The sequence below is a fragment of the Aquarana catesbeiana genome, linkage group LG08 (genome assembly GCF_042186555.1).
Source record: "Aquarana catesbeiana isolate 2022-GZ linkage group LG08, ASM4218655v1, whole genome shotgun sequence".
In the NCBI taxonomy this organism is placed as follows: Eukaryota; Metazoa; Chordata; class Amphibia; order Anura; family Ranidae; genus Aquarana; species Aquarana catesbeiana.
Genome location: NC_133331.1, coordinates 280186257 through 280204902, shown reverse-complemented (window position 1 = coordinate 280204902; position 18646 = coordinate 280186257). Strand labels below are relative to the sequence as shown.

The 18646-nt window shown below is 47.3% G+C and overlaps 1 protein-coding gene across 1 annotated transcript in view; it reads left to right on the top strand.

Annotated features, from left to right (window-relative positions):
- Positions 1-18646, top strand: part of LOC141106753 (uncharacterized) — a 51042-nt gene that overhangs the window by 8087 nt on the left and 24309 nt on the right. The window contains exons 9-13 of the mRNA XM_073597679.1: positions 16633-16729; positions 17589-17744; positions 17831-17954; positions 18079-18176; positions 18270-18375. Of these exons, the coding sequence (XP_073453780.1) occupies positions 16633-16729; positions 17589-17744; positions 17831-17954; positions 18079-18176; positions 18270-18375 (581 nt within the window). The remainder of the gene's footprint in view (positions 1-16632; positions 16730-17588; positions 17745-17830; positions 17955-18078; positions 18177-18269; positions 18376-18646) is intronic.

Genomic DNA, 18646 nt, shown 5'->3' with positions numbered 1-18646 from the left:
CTAAATGGCAGACCAGGGTGTGGACACGGACCAAGTGACTGTCTGGACCACAGTGGCACCACTTGGCAGCCTGAGTGGATTTCTCTCCTGTGTATCCTCACCCGCCTACCGCTGCTGTCAACCTCACATCAAGGCAGGGGGCATGAGATATGGCAAGTCTAAACGGGGAAGAGGAGTTGCCCAACTTTCAAATTGCCAAGCGTGTGGTGAGTTGCTAAGATGCAAGGTGGCCCTAGCAAGCAGTTACTTGTTTGTTAACATAGACAGCTGGGCAGCTGCCATCCTCTGTGCGGATCTGCCATATCTCCCGGCCTCTGTGAAGAGATGAGGAGACCTGTAATTGCAAGGCGGACAATGTTTTAATGGGGGACTGTGATATGAGAGGGGGGTCTGTGATGCAAGGGGGGGGGTGGAGCTGTTAGATGGGATAGGGGGGCTGTGATTGCAAGGTGACTGATGTGAGGGAAGGGGCTGTGTTGTATGGAGAGGATGCTATGATGTGTGGAGGGGGGGGGGGGGGCGTGGTTGCAAGGGTAGCTGTATTTTAATGGGGGGATGAGATGTGAGGAGAGGAGGAAGCTGTGAGATGGGGGGTGTGGGGTCTGTGATTGCAAGGGGGACAGTGATGTAAGAGAGGGGGCTGTGATGTGAGGAGGAGGGGGGCGATTGCAAGGTGAACTATGATGTAAGGGGGGCTGTAAAGTGAATGTGGGGCTATGATGTGAGAAGGGGGGGGCTGTGATTGCAATGGGGGAGGCTGTGAAGAAGGGGGGCTGTGATGTGAGGAGGGGATGGGGGCTGAGATTGCAAGGGAGCCTGAGATATAAAGGGACTGTGATTGTAAGGGAGACTAAGATGTGAGGAGGGGGGGGCGTGATTGCAAGGGGAGCAGTGTTTTAATGGGGGCTGTGATGTAAGGGGGGAGGCTCTGATGTGAGCAGGGGATGAAGCTGTGAGATTGGGGGGGGATCTGTGATTACAAGGGGGACTGTGATGTGAGGGGGGACCTTGATTGCAAGGGAGTCTGATGTTATGAAATGGGGCGGGGATCTGTGATATGAAGGAGAAGACTGAAGACACTGATGTCAAGAGGGGGTGGAGCTGTGATGTGAAGGATCTGAGTCACAGAACAGAAATGAGATTCGGACCTCTGTAGGAGGAAAATGTTACCGACTGGACCTTCGTGCATTCAGTACTCCTGATATAGGGGCTGCCCTCAGAAGTTTGAAGAACTTTGGAACCCATGGTCATCGGTTCCTGGGCTGACAGCCCTTGTTAGATTGTTACAATAAGTCAGTACTGTCTGGGCCTTGGTGCTCACTAAACATCAAAGAACACTCACACTGTACGTCAAACTAGTCTCTAGTTGTAAAAATTTCTAATAAGCTATCATACAGATATGATAATATGTAATCATACTTGTTTTTTCTCATGGAGGATAGGTCAGACTCTAGTTTTCATTTGTAGTTTGTGTAGCTCAGAATCTTCCTATACGGTATATAGCTGTACAGGGCTTTTATCTCTGTAAGCGATTGGCGGTACAAATTTGCAAACCTCGATAAAAATGACAATGGGAGTTATTTACTATACTTGGAGAGTGCAAAATCTGGTTTATTGTTAAAGCTTAATTGAACAAGGTGAAGCTAGAACCTGATTTGCTACCATGCACAGCTGCACTAGATTCCGAGTGCTCCAGTTTTGGTAAATCTCTCCCTATGTTATGATATAACACCAATGTAACTTACCTGTACTGCACCTAATGGCAAAATGGGGGACCTGGGATGTATATCTGGTTTTGTACTTGTTTATTTGTTGATAAAAAAAATAAGCAATAAAATGACCTGATTTAAAAAAAAAGAGTTGGGGAATCTTAGAACCTTATTTAAAGGGTAACTCCACTTTTGTGGGGAAAGAATAGCAAATAAAAATAATATAGCATATACATTTGCTACACAAGTCATATTGTAATTGAATGTTATTAAAAATGACCTTTCCTTTTCAATCTGCAGCCGCTGTAATTTTCTGTGAAATGCAATATTGCAACCTAGGGGCATTCTGTACACAGATGGTGTACATAACGTCCTCCCAGATATGTCATTTTCTGCTTGGCTCACTGATTTTCCCAGTAGTCTGCACTAAGATACAAGTCAGATTTTGAACATCCCCTGCAGCATTTCTTGGTGACATAGTCCCAAGGGGAAATCACAGCTAAAGGGATGTAGACTGTCATGTCTACCCCAACGCAGGTGGCAGACACTATAGCTATCTACTGTGTGCTTCACCTATAGCAGCCCTCTTTCCCTTAAGGCAAGCAGGCCTACCATACTTGGTTGCCCCCAGGACTTATACACAATGCTATAGTGCCTGGCCACCACACCTAGGGCAGATGCGAACTGAGCAAAGCCAAGAGATACTTGCAGTTAGCAGACTGGTAGTGATTAAATGACAGTCCAGGTAAAAGGCCGACTGAGTTCAAGGAATAGTTTGATCATCCTGTCCAAAGTCATACACAGGGAAATCCAAACTAGTAAAGCAGGGCAGACACACAGGGAGCTCAATCAGGAACAACACAGGTATCATTCGCTATCACAAACAAAGGACTGAGCGATTGGCTTGCTTATATCAGGTGACTGACCACATCAATCAGCTAGCGGGTGGACACAGACCGGGAGAATGCAATAGCCAAAACCCGGATGCTGGAATGAGGAGCAGGAGCACTTAAGTGATCCTGACACAGACCCTGACACTTTCCTCATTAGCAAGGATGGAGGTATCTTTAAGTATTTTGTTTTTGGTCAGGCTGCAGTTGCAAAAAACCCAATTTACAGTATATAAAGGGTTATTGGATCCATGGAGGAAACAGGGTGTATAATTCTCCACAACTGACTTGGCTGAGCAGAGCGAAGTAGATAGATATAGACTGTACCAAATACATCACTATTCAAGTTCCAACCCGATCCGACTAATAGAAATCCCACAGATTCTATGGGATTTTCTGCTCACTAAATCCTCAACAAATTGCAAGGGAATATCCCTGTTTTACAAATTTGCCACCCCCATATACATAAATTCCTAAACTACCCAACATGGTAAAATGGGAACAGGACTTACAAAAAGAATAACCTTTGCATCGATGGCACACAGCCATAAAATATAATAGCAAATCCTCAGCATGTGTAGACCACTGGGATAACGCACAAAAACTCTTATGCCCCGTACACACTATAGGATTTTCCGATGGAAATGTGTAATAGGACCTTGTTGTCGGAAATTCCGACCGTGTGTGGGCTTCATCACACATTTTCCATAGGAATTTCCGACACACAAAGTTTGAGAGCTTGCGATAATATTTTCCGAAAACAAAATCAGTTGTCAGAAATTCCGATCGTGTGTACACAAATCCGACACACAAAGTGCCACGCATGCTCAGAATAAATTAAGAGACAAAAGCTATTGGCTACTGCCCTGTTTATAGTCCCGACGTACGTGTTTTACGTCACCACGTTCAGGACGATCGGATTTTCCGACAACTTTGTGTGACCGTGTGTATGCAAGACAAGTTTGAGCCAACATCCATCGGAAAAAATCCTAGGATTTTGTTGTCGGAATGTCCGATCAATGTCCGACCGTGTGTACGGGGCATTACACAGATGGTATTTTACGCTTGAACAAGATGAGCCCAAATCTCTCATCACTATGCTGGAGAGAATGTCAGGCTACAGGAAGTCTACTCCACATATTCTGGAGCTGTAAGGTTATACAGTCCTTTTAGAGGAATGTTCAATCTCTCATCCTTGATATTACTAACTTAAATTATGTCCTGGATCCTGCATTCACATTACTAAACCTTGGTATCGAAAATTTCCCCCCACTAGTAAGGAAAGTAGTCACCCACATATTGTTTGTAGCACGTATATCAACAGCAAAAGAATGGCGCTCACAATCGCCCCCCAAAGTTGAAGAAGTAATCTCTAGAGTAAATGCTCAATATACAATGGAAAAAATGCTTGCCTACACAGAAAGAAGAACCCCCGAATTTCCATAAACATTGGGAGATCTGGAGAACCTCTAAATACTCCTCCTCACATTTATGAGACATAACTAGTACTTACTGATATTTTGAAACAAATATATTGCCAAATGGTGGTGTAACCTAATGACAATTGTGATCATCCCCAAAGCATTCAATAGAATAGACTGAGCTCTTCACTTTGGTGTGTTTGGTATGCGGGAACCCCTCTGTACGAATAAAGGAGTTACATCTCTGTTAATAATTAATGATAATGCTCTAATAGGACTTACTATGTCCCTCCAGTGACCCTCACTAAGGTCTGAGCTGGGCTACTCTTTGACAATCTAGCGGAAAGCCTGCTCAAAGTGTGAACCCAGGTGGGGTGACAGGCCATACCTCCTGTTGAGGTCAGACTCTTTAGCTATATCTGTAGCCCGAGCACCTATATTACTATTATTGTAGTAAGATCTGCATTTGTTGCTCACTTTGTACAGCCTTTGCACTGTATTTAATGCATGATGTACTGTGTGCCATTTCTTCTACAGGCACCAACGACGGGGCACTGTTCCTCCCACGGGCACCAATGATGGGGCACCACTCCTCCCACAAACACTAATGATGGGGCACCATTGCTCCTACAGGCACCAATGACGGGGCACCATTCCTTCCACAGGCACCAATGATGGGGCATCATTCCTACCTTGAATACCAACAATGGGGCACCATTGATACCAACAATAGGCCACTGTTTCGTCCACTAAAACCAATGATGGGGCACTTTCTAATCCCACTAGCCACAATCTGCCCCTCCTAAATCCTCATGGACAGTAAACTGGCCCTTTGTTCAGAAAGTTTGGAGACCCCTGCTTTGGGTTCATACTATTGCTGCGGCTCACAGCAGGGGTTCGGTGCATCCTTGAACGGAGTTTCGGTTTCCTTCATTGAATGAATGATTTTGTTTCATCATATTCATTAGAATGGTTCATTTTCGGAATTTGTTTTGTAGATTTGGATTAGTTTCGTATATTTGTTGTTCCAGATTGATTCAAATTTTCAGAAGTTATTTTGGAAGATTGGCTATATTCCGTGTTAATTCGTTATTTCGGGAGATTACTTACGCATTCTATTTGGGTTGGATGGAGGTGGATCCATCAGAATCACTGAATCATAGCATAATGAAAGGAACAAAATTAAATTCCAAATTCATTCGTTATGGTATGATTTTGAGATTTTGATGCAGGGCACATGTGCTCACCGCCTTCCCTCCTTTCCACCACTGTAGCCTTCATCATTCTCTTAGGGCTTTTTTTTGATGCAGTGTTGGGGTGGTTGTAGTACAGCTCCATTCAACTTGTGTTTTTACTGACCCCCCCCCCCTCACACACACACACACACACACACACACACACACTGCAACTGTAAGGCCCCTTTCGGACAGAATGGAACCTGTCCAAGTGGATCCACCTGCTCCGCTGATCCCCATTGTGAAGGCGGATGACAGGTCCGTGTCCGCAGCCAGTTACAGTGTCTTGAACAAGTATGAATGTTCCACATTCTGTCATGTTACAACCAAACACGTAAATGTATTTTGTTGGGATTTTATGTGATAGACCAACACAAAGTGGCACATAATTGTGAAGTGGAAGGAAAATGATAAATGTTTTTCCAAATTTTTTACAAATAAATATGTGAAAAGTGTGGTGTACATTTGTATTGAGCCCCCCTGAGTCAATATCTTGTAGAACCACCTTTCACTGCAATTACAGTCTTTTTGGGGATGTCTCTACCAGCTTTGCACATCTAGAGAGTGACATTTTTGCCCATTCTTCTTTGCAAAATAGTTCAAGCTCTGTCAGATTGGATGGAGAGCGTCTGTGAACAGCAATTTTCAAGTCTTGCCATAGATTCTCAATTGGATTTAGGTCTGGTCTTTGACTGGGAGATTCTAACACATGAATATGCTTTAATCCAAACCATTCCATTGTAGCTTCGGCTGTATGTTTAGGGTCGTTGTCCTGCTGGAAGGTGAACCTCCGCCCCAGTCTCAAGTCTTTTGCAGACTAACAGGTTTTCTTCTAAGATTGCCCTGTATTTGGCTCCATCCATCTTCCTATCAACTCTGGCCACATGGCCACTGACAACATGATGCTGCCACCAGGCCCGGACTGGCCATAGGGTACACCGGGCATTTCCCCGGTGGGCCGGGGCCGCCAGGCTCAACCTCTTGGCCACGGTTCGAGATGCCTGTTGATGACCGGGCCGCACAGCAGGAAGTAAGCGGCGACCGCAGCCTGGAGAAGGTTAACACAGGCCGCGGTCGCCACTTACCCCCCGCTATGCGGCCGTGCCTGTGTATCCTCTCCAAGCTCTCCTGCCCTGCCGACGATGTCATCTTATCAGCAAAGCAGGGGCAGGAGGAGCCGGAGATCTGTACACTGAGTGCAGGGATCCGTGGTTGCTAGGCAGCAGGTTGGATCCAATTAAAACAGCGATCGATGTCCGCACTGGGGCCGGCGATAGCTAGGCAACGGGGGATGCTGCCAGGGCTGGGGCCGCTGATGTCATGGAAACGTATGACGTCAGGAGACCCTGCCCACCTAGGCAGATTACATCCATTCAAAAAACCAAGGGGAGTGAAGGAGACCGTAAACATGAAAAGTGTAAGTGCACAGAGAGAAGTGAAGCCATCAGATCGGGAGTGCATACATGGAAAGGAGACACAGAAGTAAAACAGGTAAACGAGAAAAGGCAGATCAAGGAGTAATGGAGGACACAGAATAGATAAAGATGAATGGCGGCAAAAAGGAAATAAGAAAGGGAGAAGAAGAGGGGAAGGAGGGAAGAACGGATAGAAAAAAAGGGGGGATATATAAAGAGAAAAGAAGAGAAAGAGAGAAAAAAGGAAAAAATAAACAGAAAAAGAGAGACAAAGGAGAGGAAAATAAGAGAAAAATATGAGTGAAAAATAAAAAAGGATAAAGGCTACTCTGCTGATAGGATGACATCGTTGGAGGGGTGGGAGAGCCGGTAGTGAACACACAGGTTGAATCCTGCCTCTTCTTTGCCAAAGGTAGGACTGTGCAGGGGAGGCAGAGAATAAAAGGGGCCACTGTGATTAGAGAGACAAAGGAGGGCATAACTGCTAGGTGCACTGTGAAGAGGGGCTGTGATTGGTAGGGGCACTGTGATGAAAAGGGAACTGCACTGTAAAGGGGGACTGTAATCATTACAGTTTCCTTTACAGTGCAGTCCCCTTTATATCACAGTGCCCCATTAAATTACAGTGTGGAGGACTGACTCCATGATTATCCCGTCACCAAGCGCCCTTGCGAACGGGCGGTTGCTGGAAAATTGGCTGCCCAGTCTAGATTGCCCGGGCCTATTTTTTGTCCCAGTCCGGGCCTGGCTTCCACCATCACAGTGGAGATGGTGTGTTCAGGGTGATGTGCAGTGTTAGTTTTCCGTCACACATAGCGTTTTACTTTTAGGCCAAAAAGTTCAATTTTGGTCTCATCTGACTGGAGAACCTTATTTCACATGTTTGCTGTGTCCCTCACATGGCTTCTCGCAAACTGCAAACGGGACTTCTTATGGCTTTTTTCTTGCAGTTTCCTAAAGGCCAGATTTGTGGAGTCCATGACTAATAGTTGTCCTGTGGACAACTATTAGTCATGGAGCTTTGGATCTCTGCAGCTCCTCCAGAGTTACCATGGTCCTCTTGGCTGCTTCTCTGATTAATGCTCTCCTTGCCCGGCCTGTCAGTTTAGGTGGACGGCCATGTCTTGGTAGGTTTGCAGTTGTGCCATACTCTTTCCATTTCCCAATGATGGATTGAACAGTGCTCCATGAGATGTTCAAAGCTTGGGGTATTTTTTTATAACCTAACCCTGCTTTAAACTTCTCCACAACTTTATCCCTGACCTGTCTGGTGTGTTCCTTGGTCTGCATGATGCTGTTTCTACATTAAGGTTCTTTAACAAACCTCTGAGGGCTTCACAGAACAGCTGTATTTATACTGAGATTAAATTACACACAGGTGGACTCTGTTTACTAATTAGGTGACTTCTGAAGGCAATTGGTTCCACTAGATTTTAGTTAGGGGTATCAGAGCAAAGGGGGCTGAATACAAATGCACGCCACATTTTTCAGATATTTATGTGTAAAACATTATGAAAACCATTTATCATTTTCCTTTCACTTCACAATTATGTACCACTTTGTGTTGGTCTATCACATAAAATCCCAATAAAATACATTTACGCTTTTGGCTGTAACATGACAAAATGTGGAAAATTTCAAGGGGTATGAATACTTTTTCAAGGCACTGTAATTTCTATGGGGCAGTCAGAAGGAAATAGACTGCCTGTCTATTTCCATCTGATGGTCATCCAATCTGATCCACCGGATGGTTTGAAAACAGATACCCATCTGTCTGTTTTTAGCGGACCAGATTAGATGCCGGCGGGTATTAGCTGACACATGTACGCTGACATCCGCCGCCCTATAGAGAACAATGGGTGGTCCAATCGGTGTACCTGATTGGTCCACTGGTGTAAAAGGGACCTAAACAAGGCCCTATGCATTCAATAATTTTGGGAGTGTCATATGCTGGTGTCCCCACCATGCACCGGTTCCTTCCCCCAACACATACATCACAAAAAGACTCAGCAGTGATGTAAGGACTTGTTTACACTACCCACATGGCAAAGCACCCCGAATTTGTGTGTGGGCAGTTACCCCTTTTGCTAGGGGGTGAGGAGTCAGTGTGATGCGCTGTTTACACTTAAAAAAAATTCCAATGATGTTTTCAAATCAACCACTTGCCGCTTTTCATTACTCACTTTTGATGTATTTTGAAAAATGTGAATAAAAAAATTCTTAAAAAAACACTATTGAAAGTGTACAAATGTGCACTCCATTAAGTCTTTGCACATCACACCAGTGCTGTAGTGTGAACAGGGGCACATAGGAAACAATTGTTTTCTGTTTGTCCTAGTGGTGATCTGCATTGTTTTTGTGCAGAAAAATCCAGATCACTGGAAGGAACCATGGCATGCTGTGGGGGAACACAGAAATCTGACACTCCCAGAAGTGTCAAATTCTAAACAGGCATAAAGAAGCTGGAATACAAGGAAGGTAAAAGACATGGGCTGTCAGAGAGCTGAGCATTATTACCTCTTCTTTTGCTGGGAACCGACCTTTGCTTGGTTTAGAGGTTTGACAGGGTCCCTTTAAATGACAAGATGGCCTAGATGGAGAAAGGGGAACCTGAAGAACTGAACCCAGGGAGGCAGGGGAAGATTGTACTACGCTGCCCACCATAAATGGACTATATATACAGTATACTGTATACTTTCACTCACCGACCACTTTATTAAGTACACCTGTTCAATTGTTTGGTAACATAATTTGCTAATCAGCCAATCACATGGCAGCAACTCAGTGCATTTAGGCATCTAGATGTGGTCAAGACGACTTGCTGAAGTTTAAACCGAGCATCAAAAGAAAGAGGATTTAAGTGACTTTGAACGTGGCATGGTTGTTGGTGCCAGACGGGCTGGTCTTAGTGTTTCAAAAACTGCTGATCTACTGGGATTTTCACTCACAACCATCTCTCGGGTTTACAGATAATGGTCAGAAAAAGAGAAAATATCCAGTGAGTGGCAGTTGTGTGGATGAAAATGCCTTGTTGATATTAGATGTCAGAGGAGAATGGGCAGACTGATTTGAGATTAAAGAAAGGCAACAGTAACTCAAATAACCGCTGGTTACAACCAAGGTATGCAGAATACCATCTCTGAACGCACAACACATCAAACATTGAAGGAGATGGGCTACAGCAGCAGAAGGCCACACCGGGTTCCACTCCTGTCAGCTAAGGACAGGAAACTGAGTCTACAATTTGCACAGGCTCATCGAATTTGGACAATAGAAGGAAAAATGTTGCCTGGTCTGATGAGTCTCGATTTCAGCTGCGACATTCAGATGGTAGGGTCAGAATTTGGTGTAAACAACATGAAAGCATGGATCCATCCTGCCTTGGATCTGGTGGTGGTGTAATGGTGTGGGAGATAATTTCTTGGCACACTTTGGGTCCCTTAGTACCAACTGAGCATCATTTAAAAACCACGGCCTACATGAGTATTGTTACTGACCATGTCCATCCCTTTATGACTACAGTGTACTCATCTTCCGATGGCTCCTTCCAGCAGGATAATGCACCATGTCACAAAGCTCCAATCATCTCACCACTGGATTCTTGAACATGACAATGAGGTCACTGTACTCCAATGGTCTCCACAGTCACCAGATCTCAATCCAATAGAGCATTTTTGGGATGTGGCAAAAATATGAATACAATCTATACACTGGGGGGAGATTCTCTAGGGGAATCTAGGATTGAAAAGGACCTGGGGGTCCTAGTAGATGATAGGCTCAGTAATGACATGCAATGCCAAGCTGCTGCTAACAAAGCAAACAGAATATTGGCATTAAAAAGGGGATTAATTCCAGAGATAAATCGATAATTCTCCCACTCTACAAGACTCTGGTCCGGCTGCACCTGGAGTATGCTGTCCAGTTCTGGGCACCAGTCCTCAGGAAGGACGTACTGGAAATGGAGCGAATACAAAGAAGGGCAACAAAGCTAATAAAGGGTCTAGAGGATCTTAGTTATGAGGAAAGGTTGCGATCACTGAACTTATTCTCTCTGGAGAAGAGACGCTTGAGAGGGGATATGATTTCAATTTACAAATACTGTACTGGTGACCCCACAATAGGGATAAAACTTTTTCGCGGAAGGGAGTTTAACAAGACTTGTGGCCACTCATTAAAATGAAAAGAATAGAGATTTAACCTTAAACTACGTAGAGGGTTCTTTACTGTAAGGGCCCCTTTCACACTGGGGCGGGGGTGGCGTCGGAGGTAAAGCACCGCTATTGTAAGCGGCACTTTACCGTCGGTATTCGGCCGCTAGCGGGGCGGTTTTACCCCCCGCTAGTGGCTGAGAAAGGGTTAAAAACCACCGCAAAGCACCTCTGCAGAGGCACTTTTCCGGCGGTATTGATTTCAATGGGCGGGAGCGATGAGGGAGCGGTATATACTCCGCTCCTTGACCGCTCCGAAGATGCTGCTAGCAGGACTTTTTTTCCCGTCCTGCTAGCGCACCGCTCCAGTGTGAAAGCCCCCATGACTTTCACACTGGATACAAAGCAGCAGCACTTTCGGGTCAGTTTGCAGGCGCTATTATTAGCGCACTAGCGCCTGCAAACCGCCCCAGTGTGAAAGGGCCCTTAGAGCGCCAAGGATGTGGAATTCCCTTCCACAGGCGGTGGTCTCAGCGGGGAGCATTGATAGTTTCTAGAAACTTTTAGATAAGCACCTGAACGACCACAACATACAGGGATATACAATGTAATACTGACATATAATCACACACATAGGTTGGACTTGATGGACTTGTGTTTTTTTTCTACCTCACCTACTATGTAACTATATGTGGTGGAACGGAAGATTGGCATCATGGTGGATGTGCAACCGACAAATCTGCTGCAACTGCGTGATGTTATCATATCACTATGGAGCAAAATCTCTGAGGAATGTTTTCAACGCATTGAATCTATGCCATGAAGAACTAAGACAAAAGGGGGTCCATCTCGGTACTAGCAAAGTGTACCTAATAAAGTGGCTAGTGAGTGTGTGTGTATACATATATATATAGAGAGAGAGAGAGAGAGAGAGAGATATACATATCTCTCTATATATACATATATCTATCTATATATATAGATAGATATATAGATATATCTATATATATATATCTATATATATATATAGATATATATATATAGATATAATATCTATATATATATATATATAGCAGCTGGTGAAGGTTGGGGAGCTATTGCTTATAGTGGAACTAGATGATTCATATCTTATAATAGTAAATAATGTATTAATATTGAATACGGAAAAAAAGTGTGTGTAAGTATATACATATATAATGTTTACCTGATTCAATACAAATACATTAACTACTATCATATGATATGAATCATCTTGTTGCACTATAAAGCAACAGCTCCCCTTCCTTCACCACCTGCCTGTCCTCTTCCCACTACTCTCCTGTCACTTCCGTTCTGTGGCTCCCACACTTCCGATCTTTGCGTTCCACGCCTTCCAGGCCTCTTCCGGGTTGTTATAGCGACGTCTCCTCCTGTAAGAACTTCTCTCGCCATTTTGTTGTCGCCTATATCTTCTTTGCTTTTCGGGCAGAGAATTTCACTTACTGGACTAGAGATAGACAAGGAGGATCAATGGTTTGCAATAACGTTTTACCGCTCTCTGGTAAAGTTACAATGTTTCTAACGGTTCTGTGTTTTATACGTAATGAAAAGTGTCCTCACTGCTGTAGGCGGCCATGTTTTTGTATCCCAAAAGGGTTTGGAGGACTGGGAATTTCCTGTGGGGGATGTAGGATTGAAGAGAGTGTGTTCCCAGTGAGGAGGTAATAATGTTTTCTTATTTTGAGAGAAGGGGGTCCCAGCACTGTGTGTGGACTGGATGGAGGGGTTGGTCATGTGATGTTGTGGGTCAGGTCACGTGTCCTCTTTAGTCAGGGGTCAGCAGGCTCTGCTCTTAGCCTCCTCTGGTTTATTGGGGTCTCTATAGATGAATATCATTATAGAGGGGGTTTATGGCTGTTCCTCATTCATAAATGGCGGTTTGTTGTACATACAGCACCTAAAAGCCACGTAGCGCAGAAATGCTCAGACATGGCAGCTGGCAGGGTGCTGTTATGTGGAAAAATATGCTGCGCCCCCTCGCATATCACCTCACACTACGCCACCCACATATCGCCTCACACTACGCCACCCCGCATATCACCTCACACTACACCACCCCGCATATCGCCTCACACTACGCCACCCCGCATATCGCCTCACACTACGCCACCCCGCATATCGCCTCACACTACACCACCCCGCATATCGCCTCACACTACGCCACCCCGCATATCGCCTCACACTACGCCACCCCGCATATCTCCTCACACTACGCCACCCCGCATATCGCCTCACACTACACCACCCCGCATATCGCCTCACACTATGCCACCCCGCATATCGCCTCACACTATGCCACCCCGCATATCGCCTCACACTACGCCACCCCGCATATCGCCTCACACTACGCCACCCCGCATATCACCTCACACTACGCCACCCCGCATATCGCCTCACACTACGCCACCCCGCATATTGCCTCACACTACGCCACCTTGCATATCACCTCACACTACGCCACCCCACACTACGCCACCCCACATATCACCTCATACTACGCCACCCCGCATATCACCTCACACTACGCCACCCCGCATATCACCTCACACTACGCCACCCCACACTACGCCACTCCGCATATCACCTCACACTACTCCACCCCGCATATCACCTCACACTACGCCACACCACATATCAGCTCACTACGCCACCCCACACTACGCCACCCCGCATATCGCCTCACACTACGCCACCCCGCATATCACCTCACACTACGCCACCCCGCATATCGCCTCACACTACGCCACCCCGCATATCACCTCACACTACGCCACCCCGCATGTCGCCTCACACTACGCCACCCCGCATATCGCCTCACACTACGCCACCCCGCATATCGCCTCACACTACGCCACCCCGCATATCGCCTCACACTACGCCACCCCGCATATCGCCTCACACTACGCCACCCCGCATATCGCCTCACACTACGCCACCCCACATATCACCTCACACTACGCCACCCCACATATCACCTCACACTACGCCACCCCACACTATGCCACTCCGCATATCGCCTCACACTACTCCACCCCGCATATCACCTCACACTATGCCACCTTGCATATCACCTCACACTACTCCACCCCGCATATCACCTCACACTACGCCACCTCGCATATCACCTCGCACTATGCCACCCCGCATATAACCTCGCATTACGCCACCCCGCATATCACCTCTCACTACGCCACCCCGCATGTCACCTCTCACTACGCCACCCCGCATGTCACCTCGCACGACGCCACCCCGCATGTCACCTCGCATGACGCCACCCCGCACGACGCCACCCCGCATGTCACCTCCACGACGCCACCCCGCATGTCACCTCGCACGACATCACCTCGCACGACGCCACCCCGCATGTCACCTCGCACGACGCCACCCCGCATGTCACCTCGCACGACGCCACCCCGCATGTCACCCCGCATGTCACCTCGCACGACGCCACCCCGCATGTCACCTCGCACGACGCTACCCCGCATATCACCTCACACTACGCCACCCCGCATATCGCCTCACACTACGCCACCCCGCATATCACCTCACACTACGCCACCCCACATATCACCTCACACTACGCCACCCCACACGACGCCACCCCACATATCACCTCATGCTACGCCACCCCGCATATCACCTCACACTACGCCACCCCACACTACACCACCCTGCATATCACCTCACACTACGCCACCCCACACTACGCCACCCCGCATATCACCTCACACTACGCCACCCCACACTACGCCACTCCGCATATCACCTCACACTACTCCACCCCGCATATCACCTCACACGACGCCACACCACATATCAGCTCACTACGCCACCCCACACGACGCCACCCCGCATATCGCCTCGCGCGACGCCACCCCGCATATCGCCTCGCGCGACGCCACCCCGCATATCGCCTCGCGCGACGCCACCCCGCATATCGCCTCGCGCGACGCCACCCCGCATATCGCCTCGCGCGACGCCACCCCGCATATCGCCTCGCGCGACGCCACCCCGCATATCGCCTCGCGCGACGCCACCCCGCATATCGCCTCGCGCGACGCCACCCCGCATATCGCCTCGCGCGACGCCACCCCGCATATCGCCTCGCGCGACGCCACCCCGCATATCGCCTCGCGCGACGCCACCCCGCATATCACCTCGCGCGACGCCACCCCGCATATCACCTCGCGCGACGCCACCCCGCATATCACCTCGCGCGACGCCACCCCGCATATCACCTCGCGCGACGCCACCCCGCATATCACCTCGCGCGACGCCACCCCGCATATCACCTCGCGCGACGCCACCCCGCATATCACCTCGCGCGACGCCACCCCGCATTACGCCACCTCGCATATCACCTCACACTACGCCACCTCGCACTACGCCACCTAGCATATCACCTCACACTACGCCACCTCGCACTACGCCACCTAGCATATCACCTCACACTACGCCACCTCGCACTACGCCACCTCGCATATCACCTCACACTACGCCACCTCGCACTACGCCACCCCGCATATCACCTTACACTACGCCACCCCGCATATCACCTTGCATTGCGTCACCTCGTGTATCATTGCGCACTACGCCACTTTGCGCATCACCTCACACTGTGCCATCTCCATATCACCTTGCACTATACCAGCTCACATTTTATCTCGGACCACACCACTTTGCATGTTACCTTGCACTGCTCCACCTTGCATATAACCGCGCACTGCGCCACTTCGCGTATCACCTTGCGCTGCGCCACTTCACGTATCACCTTGCGCTGCGCCATCTCATGTATCACCTTGCACTGCGCCACCTCATGTATCACCTTGCACTGCGCCACCTCATGTATCATCGCGCACTGCGCCACCTCATGTATCACCTTGCACTGCGCCACCTCATGTATCATCGCGCACTGCGCCACTTCGCGTATCATGGAAAGATATCAGATCTTTCTATGCTGCTACGCAGTTTAATTTTTAGGCCTCTTTCACACTTGTGTTGCATTTGACAGACAAGGAGGTGTTATATTGCCTCCTCACTGCCTGTTTTAACCCCTTAAAGTAGAATTCTAGGCACCACCTAACTAATCTTAAAAATGTTCTGCGGAATGGAGAGGAGGACACAGAGTTGTAGTTAACACTGAAGGAGCGCTGTGATAGATATGTAGAGAACCAGGATAGAGCAGAATTTTGGAGGCCAAGGGAATGGAGTTTATTGAGAAGGAGCGGGTGGTCAACAGTATCAAAGGCCGCATAAAGTGTTCTTTGAATGGCAGCAGTGCCAAGCGAGCAATCCTCTGTGGGTACTATGCAAAAGGGCAACTGATCAGCATTGGACCCCAAAAATCACTATCACTGTATTAGAGGCGAATACTACAGTGATATACAGAATCCTCTGGGATTGGTCAGTTATGAGATTTTCATACTTGCATGCAAATATACACTAAAAATCATTCTTAAGTTTCAGCCCTACAGGAATTTTGGAGGAGGCACTTTGTGCCAGCTTTTACACTCCTTCGGCAGCTCAGCTTTCAATGGTGCCAGCAGAGAGCAGGTATTCTTTACTACTCTCAGTCCGGGCATATTAAGACTATTGTGTCATTACTATTCAGTATGAGGACTTTCACCATATTTTGTTTTCTTCTGGGTTATTTAGTGGGATCTAAACTTATGTGTGTTTGACTTCTCCATGTATATGTTTTTTTTTTTTTGTTTCAGCCATCAAGATTGTTAAACTTTAGTTGAATGCAAAACCATTTACCAGGAAAGGCCATTAAATAGATGACTTGCCAAGTATGGAAAAAGAGCAGGGTCACATGTCCGAGAGGATATTAAACCTCACCCTCGAGATCATCTACCTGCTGACCGGAGAGGTGAGGAGGATTCTGGGAGGTCATATGACATCACTCTTATCTCTATTTTAATAAAACCCATCCTGACTGGAGAGGTGAGGAGGATTCTGGGAGGTCACATGACATCATTCATATCTTTAAGAATAAAACAGACCTGACCATAGAGATGAGGAGGATTCTGGGAGGTCACACAACATCACTCTTATCTCTATTAACCACTTCAGCCCCGGAAGGTTTTACCCACTTAAAAGAGAAGTATGGGTTTGTTTTTCCCCCAATTTATACTTACCTAGCTGGATGCAGCATAGCTTCGATGCTGCATCTCACGTTCCTGGCATCTCTGCACTAAGAATTGAGCCATCGAACATCGCCGATGGCTCAGTTCCATCAGCTCCCCGAGCAGAGAGCTGCTGCCTGTCAATCGGCAGCTCTCCTGCTCTACTCCTCTTCTCTCACTGGAGTGCTAAGCTGTGGAGGGGCAGGCAGCGGCTGTCTCAGCAGCTCACTGAGAGGCTGAGACGTCTATCAGTCCAGGCACCTGGCGGATCCAGACTCCCAGATTTGGGAAGATGCGGTGCCTGGACTGATATTGGTGACGTACAGGTTCGTGATTTCACGCAATAGAGCCAACCTGCCACAGTAAATATGTGGTAGGCGGTCGGCAAGTGGTTAATACAACATAGACCTGACTGGAGAGTTGAGGAGGATTCTTGGTAGTCACATGACATCACTCTTATCTCTATGAATAAAACACAGACCTGACCAGGGAGGTAAGTGAGATTTTGGGAGGCCACATGACATCACAGACTTAACCAGAGAACTTTTAAAGCATTTACAATGTTTATGGTGTTATAACTTGGTGTTTGTGCTTCGACTATAGAATTATATAGCCTTCAAGTTATCGAATGGTTTGGTGGCAACCAACATGAAGAAGAATCAAAGCCTCAGTACAGACCTTCCATCTCAATCTCTGAAAAAGAATAACAAGAAGGTTGAAGAAGTCACCAGTGAGATCATTGAGCTGCTGACAGGAGAGGTGAGCGGTGCCGGGAATTCTGGGACATTATCCAATAACAGACAAGTGATGTGTCTCGATAGTGACTGTATCATTGTGTGTGTTAGGTTCCTATAAGGTGTCCAATTAGCAATGTGCCTTTCTCCATGGAGGAGTGGGAGTATATAGAAGGACACAAGGCTCTGTACAAGGATGCCATGGTGGAGAACCGGCCGCCCCTCACATCACCAGGTAAGAGGAGAATGTCATTTCTTGTAAAGGAGAGAAGAGTATTGAGGATCCACCTAGATACACACATCCTCTGATATAAAGACATAGAAACAATGTATTCAATCTGTGTGTGTGTTAACTACAGGTGGATCCAGTAGCAGAAATACTCCAGAGAGATGTCCCCGTCCTCTGTATTCCCGGGACTCCACACAGGAACATCAGGAGATCCCTCAGGAGGATCAGGTAAATGGAACAGAAGTTCTTAGCAAAAGTCTACATCAGTTGGATTTTTACTTAGTGAATCACATACTATTGTGTTTTATGTTGTATTTTAAGGGTGAAAATGTGCTTCAGTTTGAAGTAAAAGATGAAGACGAGGATCTGTATGTGATGGGTGATGAGCCATGTAAGGATGAGGAAGTTCCTCCAGAGATCAGCACAGGTGAGTAATAAACACTAAATCCAGAGAAGAGTCCCAGATTCTCCTTGTTCAGTCACAACAACAATCTCTTCTTCTCCCCCCTCCTCTGTCAGTAGACAGTAATGGGGAGACAGTATGTGCCCAGTGGGGGAGTCAGGAGACATCAGCCTCTATTAGACTCCGGCTCCCCTCCTCAGATCACATGTCATTGTGTGTTACCAGCCAAGAGACGTGACCAGTCTCCCCCCACACACACACTCTCTGGGGTCTCTCATACATCTCAGTACAGGGG